The sequence below is a fragment of the Heterodontus francisci genome, chromosome 1 (assembly GCF_036365525.1).
Source record: "Heterodontus francisci isolate sHetFra1 chromosome 1, sHetFra1.hap1, whole genome shotgun sequence".
Lineage (NCBI taxonomy): Eukaryota > Metazoa > Chordata > Chondrichthyes > Heterodontiformes > Heterodontidae > Heterodontus > Heterodontus francisci.
The window spans coordinates 78,011,508-78,023,976 of NC_090371.1; the positions used below are offsets into that span (position 1 = coordinate 78,011,508).

The window sequence follows — 12,469 nt, forward strand, 5'->3', positions numbered from 1 at the left end:
CAACCCCATACTTCCGTATTTTCTGCAATAGCCTACCGTGGGGAACCTTATCAAACGCCTTACTGAAATCCATATACACCACATCCACTGCTTTACCCTCATCCACCTGTTTGGTCACCTTCTCGAAAAACTCAATAAGGTTTGTGAGGCACGACCTACCCGTCACAAAACCGTGCTGACTATCGATAATGAACTTATTCTTTTCAAGATGATTATAAATCCTGTCTCTTATAACCTTTTCCAACATTTTACCCACAACCGAAGTAAGGCTCACAGGTCTATAATTACCAGGGTTGTCTGTACTCCCCTTCTTGAACAAGGGGACAACATTTGCTATCCTCCAGTCTTCCGGCACTATTCCTGTCGACAATGACGACATAAAGATCAAGGACAAAGTCTCTGCAATCTCCTCCCTAACTTCCCAGAGAATCCTAGGATAAATCCCATCTGGCCCAGGGGACTTATCTATTTTCACACTTTCCAAAATTGATAACACCTCCTCCTTGTGAACCTCAATCCCATCTAGCCTAGTAGCCTGAATCTCAGTATTCTCCTCGACAACATTTTCTTTCTCTACTGTAAATACTGACGAAAAATATTCATTCTTCTTAAATAATTGTACTATTCTGTCACCTCCATGTAACCTTGAAGCTGTTGCTCAATATTTATAGAACACACAGAACATCAGCAAGTCATTCAGCACCTTCACCATTCAATTAGATCATCGCTGTTCTCTTCCTCAATTGTGTTCCAATTCCCTTATATCCTTTCCTAATAAAAATCTGACAATCTCAGTCTTGGAAAATACAACTGACTCAACCTTTTGGGAGAAAGAATTGCAGGTTTCCACTACTGTTTGTGAAAGTGGTTTCCTGAATGGCCTCTTTCTGGTGGTAAGATTTGCATCCCTGGCTTCTCTCTACCTACCCTATTGAATCCTTTTATGATGTTAAATATCTCAATATCTCTAGTGCTCTTAGTTTGACCCAGGGACGAGAGACTTCAGTTATGTGGATAGATTAGAGAAGCTGGGGCTGTTTTCCTTAAAGGGAAGAGAGGTTGAAAGGAGATTTGACAGGGGTGTTCAAAATCATGAAGGGTCTGGACAGAGTAGATAGAGAGAAACTGTTCCCATTGGTGGGAGGGTCAAGAACCAGAGAATACCAATTTAAGGTGACTGGCAAAAGAACCAAAGGCGACATGAGAAAAAACTTTTTTATGTAGCGTGTGGTTACTGTCTGGATACTGTCAGACGGGATGGGAAAATATTTAATTGGGGGAGGGGGAATTACAATGCTATTAGGCAGGAACTGGGGAGCATAAATTTGGGAACAGAAGTTCTCAGGGAAATGCACGACAGAAATGTGGAGGTTGTTTAGGGAGCACTTGCTGCGACTGCTGGATAGGTTTGTCCCGATGAGGCAGGGAAGGGATGGTAGGGTGAAGGAACCCTGGATGACAAGAGATGTGGAACAGCTAGTCAAGAGGAAGAAGGAAGCTTACTTAAGGTTGAGGAAGCAAGGATCAGACAGGGCTCTAGAGGGTTACAAGGTAGCCAGGAAGGAACTGAAGAATAGACTTAGGAGAGCTAGAAGGGGACATGAAAAAGTCTTGGCGGGTAGGATTAAGGAAAATCCCAAGGCGTTCTACACTTATGTGAGGAACAAGAGGATGGCCAGAGTGAGGGTAGGGCCGATCAGGGATAGTGGAGGGAACTTGTGCCTGGAGTCGGAGGAGGTAGGGGAGGTCCTAAATGAATACTTTGCTTCAGTATTCACTAGTGAGAGGGACATAGTCGTTTGTGAGGACAGCGTGGAACAGGCTGATATGCTCGAACAGGTTGAGGTTAAGAGGGAGGATGTGCTGGAAATTTTGAATGATATGAGGACAGATATGTCCCCGGGACCAGACGGGATATACCCAAGGATATTACGGGGAAGCAAGGGAAGAGATTGCTGCGCCTTTGGCGATGATCTTTGCGTCCTCACTGTCCACTGGAGTAGTACCGGATGATTGGAGGATGGCAAATGTTGTTCCCTTGTTCAAGAAAGGGAATAGGGATAACCCTGGGAATTATAGACCAGTCAGTCTTACGTCGGTAGTAGGCAAATTATTGGAGAGGATTCTGAGAGACAGGATTTATGATTATATGGAAAAGCATGGTTTGATTAGAGACAGTCAGCATGGCTTTGTGAGGGGCAGGTCATGCCTCACAAGCCTTATTGAATTCTTTGAAGATGTGACAAAACACATTGATGAAGGATGTGGTGTATATGGATTTTAGCAAGGCGTCTGATAAGGTTCCCCATGGTAGGCTCATTCAGAAAGTAAGGAGACATGGGATTCAGGGAAAGCTGGCTGTCTGGATACAAAATTGACTGACCCATAGAAGTCAGAGGGTGGTAATAGCTGGAAAGTATTCAGCATGGAGCTCGGTGACCAGTGGTGTTCCACAAGGATCTGTTCTGGGACCTCTGCTCTTTGTGATTTTTATAAATGACTTGGATGAGGATGTGGAAGGCTGGGTTAACAAGTTTGCAGATGACACGAAGGTTGCTGGAGTTGTGGATAGTGTGGAAGGCTGTTGTAGGTTGCAACGGGACATTGACAGGATGCAGAGCTGGGCTGAGAAGTAGCAGATGGAGTTCAACCTGGAAAAGTGTGAAGTGATTCATTTTGGAAGGTCGAATTTGAATGCGGAATGCAGGCTGAAAGACAGGATTCTTGGTGGTGTGGAGGAACAGAGGGATCTTGGGGTCCATGTCCATAGATCACTCAAAGTTGCCACCCAAGTTGATAGGGTTGTTAAGAAGGCGTATGGTGTGTTGGCTTTCATTAACAGGGGAATTGAGTTTAAGAGCTGCGAGGTTATGCTGCAGCTCTATAAGGCCCTGGTTCGACCACACTGGAATATTGTGTTCAGTTCTGGTCGCCTCATTATAGGAAGGATGTGGAAGCTTTAGAGAGGGTGCAGAGGAGATTTACCAGGATGCTGCCTGGACTGGAGGGCATGTCCTACGAAGAAAGACTGAGGGAGCTAGGGCTTTTCTCATTGGAGCGAAGAAGGATGAGAGGTGACTTGATAGAGGGGTACAAGATGATGAGAGGCATAGATAGAGTGGATAGTCAGAGACTTTTTCCCAGGGTGGAAAGGGCTATCACCAGGGGGCATAATTTTAAGGTGATTGGAGGAAGGTTTCGGGGAGATGTCAGAGGTAGGTTCTTTACACAGAGAGTGGTGGGTGCGTGGAATGCGCTGCCAGCGGTGGTAGTAGAAGCAGATACATTAGGGGCATTTAAGCGACTCTTGGATAAGTACATGGATGATAGTAGAATGAAGGGTAGGTAGTTAGTTTGATATTAGACTAGGTTAAATGTTCGGCACAACATCGTGGACCGAAGGGCCTGTACTGTGCTGTACTGTTCTATGTTCTATGTATTGTCTGAGAGCGTGGTGGAGGCAAATTTAATGGCAGCTTTTAAAAGTGAATTGGATAATTATCTGAAGAGAAAATATCTGCAGGTTACAGGGCAAAGGTGGAGGTGTGCGACTAGCTGAGCCGCTCTTGCAGAGAGCCAGAGCTAGCATGGACATGGAGTGAATGGCTTCCTTCTGTGCTGTAACCATGATTTAAGCACATTATCATTCTGCTGAATCTGTATCATATGTCCTTCAAGGCCAATACATCCTTCCTGAAGTTGATCTCAAAACTGAATAGAGTACTCTGGATGGGGTCTAACCAAGGTTCTGTACAGCTGAAGCACAACTTCCTTTACATTGTATTCCGGCCCTTTTTAATTTTTTTTTTTGTACCTGTCCGCTAGTTTTGTGATTTTTGTACTTGAACCCCTAAATCATACTACTCCTCCACAGTTCCTTTCCTCTCACCAGTAAGAAAATATTCTAATTTGTCTTTTTGGATCTAAAGTGGATGACCTCACACTTCTCCATGTTGAACACCACCTGTCACACTTTTGCCTGCTCTCATTCTGTCTATATTCACTTCCCTAGTATCTTGTGATAATCAATTTAAAAATACTAAGTACATATCTAGGATTGCAGTTTATAAGGCAATGTACAGACACAACTAATGAAATTCTCTTCTGTTACTGAAACCAAAACTGGTGGAATGCAACTGGCCAGAGTTCAGTAATGCGCATTAAATGACTCATTCAATTTCCTGGAGCTTTGCTCAATTATTCTCAAGGGTTAGGGATTCCTGGAAATGCAAAATACTGTAGATGTTGGAAATCTGAAATAAAAACAGGAAATGCTGGAAATACTAAGCAAGTCTGGTGGCATCTGTGGGGAGAGGAACAGAATTAACGTTTCAGGTCAATGACCTTTCATCAGCAGTCCGGCCAAAGACCTTAAACATTACCTCTAGTTGGAATTTTGCCTGTTCAAAACGGACACCGCTTGAGGTGGGGGAGCTGTGGCTCAGTGGTAGCACTCTCACCTCCATGTCAGGTGGTGGTGAGTTCAAGCCCTACTGCATAGACTTGAGCTAAAAATCTAGGCTGACACCATTTACCATTTTATGGGGAGACAGTAGTGTAGTGGTAATGTCACTGAACGAGTAATCCAGAAGCCCAGGTTAATGCCCTGGAGACACGAGTTCAAATTTAAATTCAATTAATAAATTCAGTTCATGAAAAAATATGGAATTGAGTCTCAGTAATGGTGCTATGGAACTATCATCGATTGTCGTAAAAACCCATCTGGTTCACTAATGTCCTTTAGGGAAGGAAATCTGCTGACCTTACCTGATCTGGCCTACATGTGTCTCCAGACCCACAGCAATGTGGCTGACTCTTAACTGTCCTCTGAAATGGCCCAGCATGCCATTCAATAGTCAAGGGTAATCAGGGATGGGCAACAAATGCTGGCCTTGCCAGCGATGCCCCATTCCATGAAAGAATACAAACGTTAAATAGCTCGAGATGAAGTTGGGTCGGGGTCCCTGATGTCATGACGCCAGAACACCATTTTACCAAGGTTGCAAAGCAAGCCACATGGGGACTCCGCTTGCCATCTGCAAATGAGCAATTAAAGGCCAGTTAAGATAGTTGAGGCAATTGACATCAATTTTACATGCCCCTCAGAATTTTACGAGTTGCACATGGGCCACACAGGGCAGTCAGTGCCTTGGCAGCATTTAAAGGGCAGCAGCTGTAGGGGCCTGCTGCGCTTGGCAGACGTTTAGCTGGTGTGTGATCACAATGGGAGTGGAGGTTGAAGCAGGAGGATCTTCGCCACCCGCTTCCACTTCCTCCTCTGCCACACCATTGTTATTGGTTAAATTCCGGCCCCTCTCTTTCTTTCTCTCTCCACAGATGCAGCCTGACCTGCTGAGTACTACCAGCATTTTCTGTTTTCATTTGTACTTTCTATTTCCCATTGCGCAAATGCCTGACTCGGCAAATTGTATGTGTTCTATGGAAGGAATGGGTTTATTGGCACGTGTTCTCTCAATCCACACTTTATGTTCTCATTCAAAATCCCTCCTTTAAAAGGCAATTTCCATTTTAAAGTCTGTATAAATTTACTGAAATTGAAGACCCAAAGCCATTGTGATTTGTTTGTAAATGGTTATTACATTCAGCAAACTGAGCAATGTGTTGCTTGGGTTCCACCCTCGCTGGACATTTTTCACAGGAAGCCAACCAACAGCCATTTTGGTATTTTGTGCGGAACAGCTAACAGCAATGTATTATTAATAATAAAGATATATTAGTTGCCTTGAAATGTTTTTCTGTGGGGCCTATTTTGAAATTTTAATTTTATCCATCATCTATTTACCCAACTTCAATCTTTTCTAGTTCATATCTGAGGGCATTCCTCGCAGTAAAGAGTGAAAAATTTTGCTTTTTTTTTAAAAAAAAAGAAATGAAAATGTTTTGAGAGATTGACTTAAGCAATTTGTTTTCTGCTTTGCATTCCAGTTTCTTTTTAAGAGGATTTAAAAACTGAATTTCATAGTACTTCATGACAATTTGCAGAGTACTGTACCTTGCAGAAATTCTCTTCACTGTGATCTGAGGCCCATAGGTCTTTCCCTGAATCATAGTTTTTCCTATCGATCGCACTAGTGGCAAAATATTGACTTTCGGAGACAGGAGGCCTCTCAACCGACCTTGAGCTATCGCTGAAGCTCCAATATTATACCGTGAAATACTGGTCTGGGGGAAAGGAATGAAAAACTTTTAATTAACTTAAAATTAAAAAATCTTTTCTTTTTGCTTGTTTCTGTGATCATTTTTCTTTCAATTATTAAAATCCTTTATAGAATTGAAGTAAATGTGTTGGCCCATGACCTATAGGAAAAGTACAGTACATACAGATAAAAGAAAACAATGCATTCCAATAGGGACCTCACTGGATTAAAACGTTATTTAACAAATACTACACATACATAAATTATTCAACTTGGGTGACATAAAAATATTTTGATTACAATTTCCTGCTCGCCACGTACCCAAACTCAGCCAGAGCTTTTGGGGTGCACTAACTAGGGGTCAAGTAAGGAAAAATTAGGAAAGAGGTTCTATCCATAATCCTCATGCACATATAGAGTAGTCAGTTACAATACCATATTGGCAGGACCTAGTTGGTCAATGTGCTTGCTCAGTTGAATGACTATCGAAAAAAGAACAAAATGTGACTGGGTTAGAATTCATAGAAAGTTTAAGGCACAGAAAGATGCCAATTGGCCCATCATGTCTGCTGGCCGAAAAACGATCCACCTATTCTAATCCCACTTTCCAGCATTTGGTCCGTAGCCCTGCAGATTACGGCACTTGAGGTGCATATCCAGACTCCTTTTGAATGAGTTGAGGGTTTTTGCCTCAACTACACTTTCAGGCAGTGAGTTCCAGACCCCCACCACCCTCTGGGTGAAAAAGTTTTTCCTCATCTCCCCTCTAATTTTTCTACCAATCACTTTAAATCTATGCCCCCTCTGCTAAGGTGAATAGACACTTCACCCTCCACTTGATCCAGGCCCCTCAAAATTTTGTACATTTCAATCAGATCTCCCCTCAGCCTTCTCTGTTCCAAGGAGAACAACCCCAGCGTATCCAATCTTTCCTCACAGTTGCATTTTTCCAGTCCTGGCAACATCCTCGTAAATCTGCTCTGTATCCTCTCTAGTGTAATTACATCCTTTCTGTAATGAGGTGACCAGAGCTGCACAAGTTGTGGTCTAACCAATGAGTTGTTCAGTTCCAGCATAACCTCCCTGCTCTTATACTTTATACCTCAGCTAATAAAGGAAAAGATTCCATATGCCTCCTTAACCACCTTATCGACCTGTCCTGCTACCTTCAGGGATCTGTGGACATTCACTCCAAGGTCCCTCACTTCCTCCACACTTCTCAGTATTTTCCCATTAATCGTGTATTCCTTTGCCTTGTTTGACCTCCCCAAATGCATCACCTCACACTTCTCCAGGCTGAAATCCGTTTGCCACTTTTCTGCCCATCTGACCAGACCATGCAGCCTACAGCTGTCCTCCTCGCTATCTACCACACGGCCAATCTTTGTGTCATCTGCAAAGTTCTTTATCATGACCCCTACATTTACGTCCAAATCGTTAATATATACCACAAAAAGCAGGAGACTCAGCACTGAGACCTGCGGAACGCCACTGGAAACAGCCCTCCAGTCGCTAAAACAACCGTCAACAATTACCCTTTGTTTCCTGCCACTGAGCCAATTTTGTATCCACTTTACTGCATTTCCCTGGATCCCATGAGATATTTTTTAAACCAGTCTGCCATGTGGGATCTTGTCAAAAGCCTTGCTAAAATCCATGTAGACCACATCAACTGCACTTCCCTCATCTATCTTCCTTGTTACTTCTTCAAAAGATTAGATCAAGTTGGTCAAACAAGATTTTCCCTTAACAAATCCATGCTGACTATCCTTGATTAACCTGTGCCTTTCTAAGTGTCAGTTTATCCTGTCTCTCAGAACAGATTCCAATAATTTGCACAATACCCAGGTTAGACTGACTGGCCTGTAATTATTTGGTTTATCCCTTGCTCTCTTTTTAAACAGAGGTACAATGTTAGCAGTGCTCCAGTCCTCCAGCACCACATGTATAAGTGAAATGCATTTGGTCAGTCTCCAAATGCCTAATCAAAACTGCTCACCAATTTACAAAAAAAAGGTAAACTGAAATTGCCAGCATGCACAGAAGACTGCAAATAGGGTCAATAGATATTACTTGGACAAAGTAGGGAGATCTTTATTAAATGATGCTACATTTGAATTGTAAGTGTGAAACACTGAAACAAGATTTTGGAAAAAAAAATGTAGAGTTATGTACATTATGGAATGCACCTTTTTTATACAAGTTAGATTAGAAATCAGCTTTGAATTTCTTGCTCTCAATTTCTTCCTCAGTGGTGCATGTGCAAATCCATTGCCTCCTGTTCCACAGCACAATTCACTTGGTGTTCCCACATTAGCATGGATTTTTCTGAAAACCTGCACCACAGTAATGATGTATTTATGGTGAATGCCTTTATTCTAGCACAGAAGTTGCAGGAAATTATGTTGAGAGAGAGTTATGCTAATTTTTAAGCCACATCAAAGTTTTCTTGGCCTTCTTTGTCACAGGTAGAAGTTATTTATAAATCACTCTACTCCATAAAAACAGCATCAATGGCAATTTTCATTGAAACATAGAATGATTACAGCACAGAAGGAGGACATTCAGCCCATCGAGCCCATGCCAGCCGACTGCAAGAGTAGCTTACTTAGCCCCACTTCCCCATGCCCTTTCCCGTAGCTCTGCAAATTGTTTCCTTTCAGTTGCTTATGCAATTCCCTTTTGAAAGCCACTATTGAATCTACCTCTGCCATCCTTTCAGGCACTGCATTCCAGACAGTAACTGCTCGCTGCGTAAAAAAGTTTTTCCTCATGTCACCTTTGGTTCCTGTGCCGATCACTTTAAATCTATGCCCTCTGGTTCTCAACCCTTCTGCCAATGGGAACAGTTTCTCCCCATTACCTGTCTGGGCCCCTCATGATTTTGAACAGTTCTATCAAATCTGTTTTCAACCTTCTCTTCTCTAAGGAGAAGAGCCCTAGCTTCTCCAATCTATCCACATAACTGAAGTCCTTCATCCCTGGAACCATTCTCCTAAACCTTTTCTGCAACATCTCTAGAGCCTTCAAATCCCTCCTCCAGTGGGAAAATCCAGAATAAGAGGGCATAATCTTAAAATTAGAGCTAGACCATTTAGGAGTGAAATCAGGAAGCAATTTGTCACACAAAGGTAGTGGTAATCTGGAACTCTTGCCCCCATCTCCACATATTCAAAAGGCTCAGTAAATTCAAATTTACAAGACTGAGAGCACCAGATTGTTAGATAAGGGTATCAAAGGATACAAAACAAAGGTGGGTAAATGGATTTGAGATTGAAATCAGCCGTAATCTAACGACATCAGAACACCCACAGGACTGACTGACCGATTTCTGTTCTATCTTTGTATAGACTACTAAGTGAGCTACTTAATTTAGTTAGTCGGGGGAACAAATCAGGAAAGCAGATCATTTTGACCTATACTGATGAAAAAGTAACTGTTGCAGCATCAAGCTTTTGAAGGAGTTGTACACATTTCCAATCCTGCTGTTGACTTAGTTCGTTATTTCTGTATTTTAGATAATATTTCAGGCAACTTGGTTTTCCAATTCCACCACAGAAATATATTATGTGACTGTCTAAATCTGAAAATTAACCCAATAATTTTACACTAGCCCTCTCCTCTAGTCCCAACTGAGCTCTAAATAGCCCATCCTACATTCTTTTTGTCATCTCTATGCCCTTACAATGTTGAAATCAAGACTCATTGAATTGTTTCCTGCTCTTGCTTATCCTTCCCAAAGAGCAAACTGAAAAAACTTATCTTCTTCAATCCTTCTTTCCTTGTCAATTAGGATTTAAAAACTCAGGTTTGGGCATATTGTTACTCCCAGATTTGCTTGGTCTTCTCTTTTAATGATTTCTACCTTGGTGTTGTCCTGTCACAATAAAAATAAATATTAAAACTACTTTTAACTAGGATGTGAAAGAAATATTTTACCTCATGGTTAGAATTGAGATTCAGCAGTCGCCAAGACTTATACATCAGGTCAGAGAAGTGAAACAGAACCCGCAGCCTATCTGTAAGGACTTCTGGGCTGCACTCTTTAAGTATACTGTATTGTGGAGGTACCATCTGCGGTATACCGAGCTGAACAGGAATTGTGCTACCTTTGATTAAAAAAAACAACGTAAATTACTGCTCTAAATTCAATCAAAAATAATAGAGCTTATTTGTTTAACAATTTTAAAATTCAGCCGCATTTGTAGAAATATTTTAGTTTAGTGTTTCAGAACAATGATTCCAAGTCAAAATCACCCTGTATAAATTGGGTACTTACAATGTTTCAAAAATGTCACATCACCTATCATTTTCAAAGAGTTACTGTCTTTCCTCTAACTTTTAAAAATCTATTAATTGTTACGACCAAGGCGGGAGCAGCGCACTGTTTTTCTAGTTCAACTTCTCCACAGGTCACAACATATATTTAAATGTTTACCCAGTTACCGATACGGTCAATAATAGACTCTATTTTTATCCCAGTATAATATGCACCAACCAGGTTTCTTTCATAAACAACAAAATTATCAGTTTATTATAAAACAAGACTTAACCAGTAATAAAGCAAAGCATTAACACACAGATTGAAATATGAAAGTTCCCTTTTTACCTTAGCTCCCCCACACACAGATACATCTGTTAACTGAAAAAGTAGAGACGTTCTCTTTAGAGCTCTGTTACAAAAAAAAAGACAAAAAAGAATATTTTGGCCAAATACTTGCTAATTCTTGAAGAAGAAAAAAGGTATGGAAAGATGGCAGTTGTCCCTTTTTGGTTTGGTGTCCCAGATATGCATAGATGGCTGTCACTGGGATCTTTTGAGAACAGTTCTTTTCAGGAAACATTGAAGATCAATTTGGCAGGCTTTCCAGGAGAAATGTGACAACAGGGTTTTCAGATTCTCTATTTCTTGCATCTGATTCTCAGGAAGTTCTCAAAGAGATGGAACAGGGTGACTGCACTCTTGGCTGGTTTTTCTCCATAGCCTTCAAAACAGTTCACACCCCAACACACTGTGCAAAGCGAAACCAAAAACAATGTCTCAAGAGTTGAGCCTCCTGACCTCTATAAATCTTGACCTGTCACTTCTCTGTAAAAGTTTCCTCCAAGTCATAAAGCTCCTGCTGGGTATTTAGTTGAAGACAGGTGACTTCCAGTAAATGTTGTTTTCAAACAAGACCTTTCAATGAACCCAGTGGAAAAAAAATCCATGGAATCTTTTTCAGTTTTCCCAAATAAAACAATGTCCATAATTCTAAAATACATGAGTCCTCAAAAAAAAACGTAACACTTTAACTCATTGTGTGCTCTTTACCTCATGGGAACTTCAAAAATATGGTACCATTGATGATACAGCTTCATTTCCAGCAATAGTAACTCAAACATCCCAAAAAGCCTGCCTGACCTCAACAGGCATTAATTTAAGAATGTAGGTGACATCAGCAAGGGTGCATTTATTGCCTATCCCTTCTTAGTTGTCCTAAGAAGGCCTTCTTCAGTAATGTGCTTTAATATCAGCCTAGGTTAAACATTGAAGCTGTAGTGTGGTAGCTGTAGCGAAGAGAGAGAGCGAGCGTGAGCAAGAAATGGAAATCCCAGAGGAAAAAGGAACATATTCAAAGCCAGTGTTCTTTCAATTTTAATGTGATGAGAGCCAATTGGCCTTGCTGTTAAAAGTTGTTAGAACTTGCATGTACCAGAATCGTTTATTATATTTAACAGTTTCTAGTTCTTCGCAATGATCCATAAAAACCTTTAAATCACATACTGTTCCTATGGAATGTTCTAAATGCTTTTGTTGCAGTTTCATCAGTCGTGTTACAAAATTAGTATATAATGTCACCTGGAGTTGAAGGTGAAAGAGGAGGGGTGGTCCATGCAGCACTGTGACACCGCCCAGCTGAAATCTGATGAATATTCTTCCCTTGAAGAGCAGTTATCAATGTTGGCTCTTTTACTTGGTTGGTATGGCTTAGACCAAGCTGCAGCGAAGAAATTAAAAATTTGTGTCATTAACTCACAATATGGCTACATAAAAACTAGGCAAATGAGGAAATGTTAAAACCTTGTTTAATATGTTGTAAACAGTGTAGTTTGCTTTAAAATTAAAGTCTAAATGCTAGAAATGTAAAGTCAAACACAAAGAAAAGTACGACCCAAGGTACTCAAAGGATATAATGATAATGGAGTTGTTGTCTAATAATAGAATTATAAACCTACACCAAACCCAAACATGAGGTGAGGAAACACCAAGCGGTGGAGAAGCTTTGGGAACCATAACAACATAAAAGCAACATACTGCGGATGCTGGA

At 41.2% G+C, this 12,469-nt stretch overlaps 1 protein-coding gene across 7 annotated transcripts in view; it reads right to left on the reverse strand.

Moving 5' to 3' along the window:
- LOC137370144 (probable E3 ubiquitin-protein ligase HERC1) overlaps positions 1-12,469 on the reverse strand; it is a 480,710-nt gene that overhangs the window by 71,967 nt on the left and 396,274 nt on the right. For all 7 annotated transcript variants that reach the window (XM_068032400.1, XM_068032409.1, XM_068032373.1 and 4 more), the window contains 3 exons: positions 12,001-12,139; positions 10,098-10,267; positions 6,014-6,183 (listed from right to left, as the gene is read on the reverse strand). In XM_068032400.1, coding sequence (XP_067888501.1) covers positions 6,014-6,183; positions 10,098-10,267; positions 12,001-12,139 — 479 coding nt within the window. The remainder of the gene's footprint in view (positions 1-6,013; positions 6,184-10,097; positions 10,268-12,000; positions 12,140-12,469) is intronic.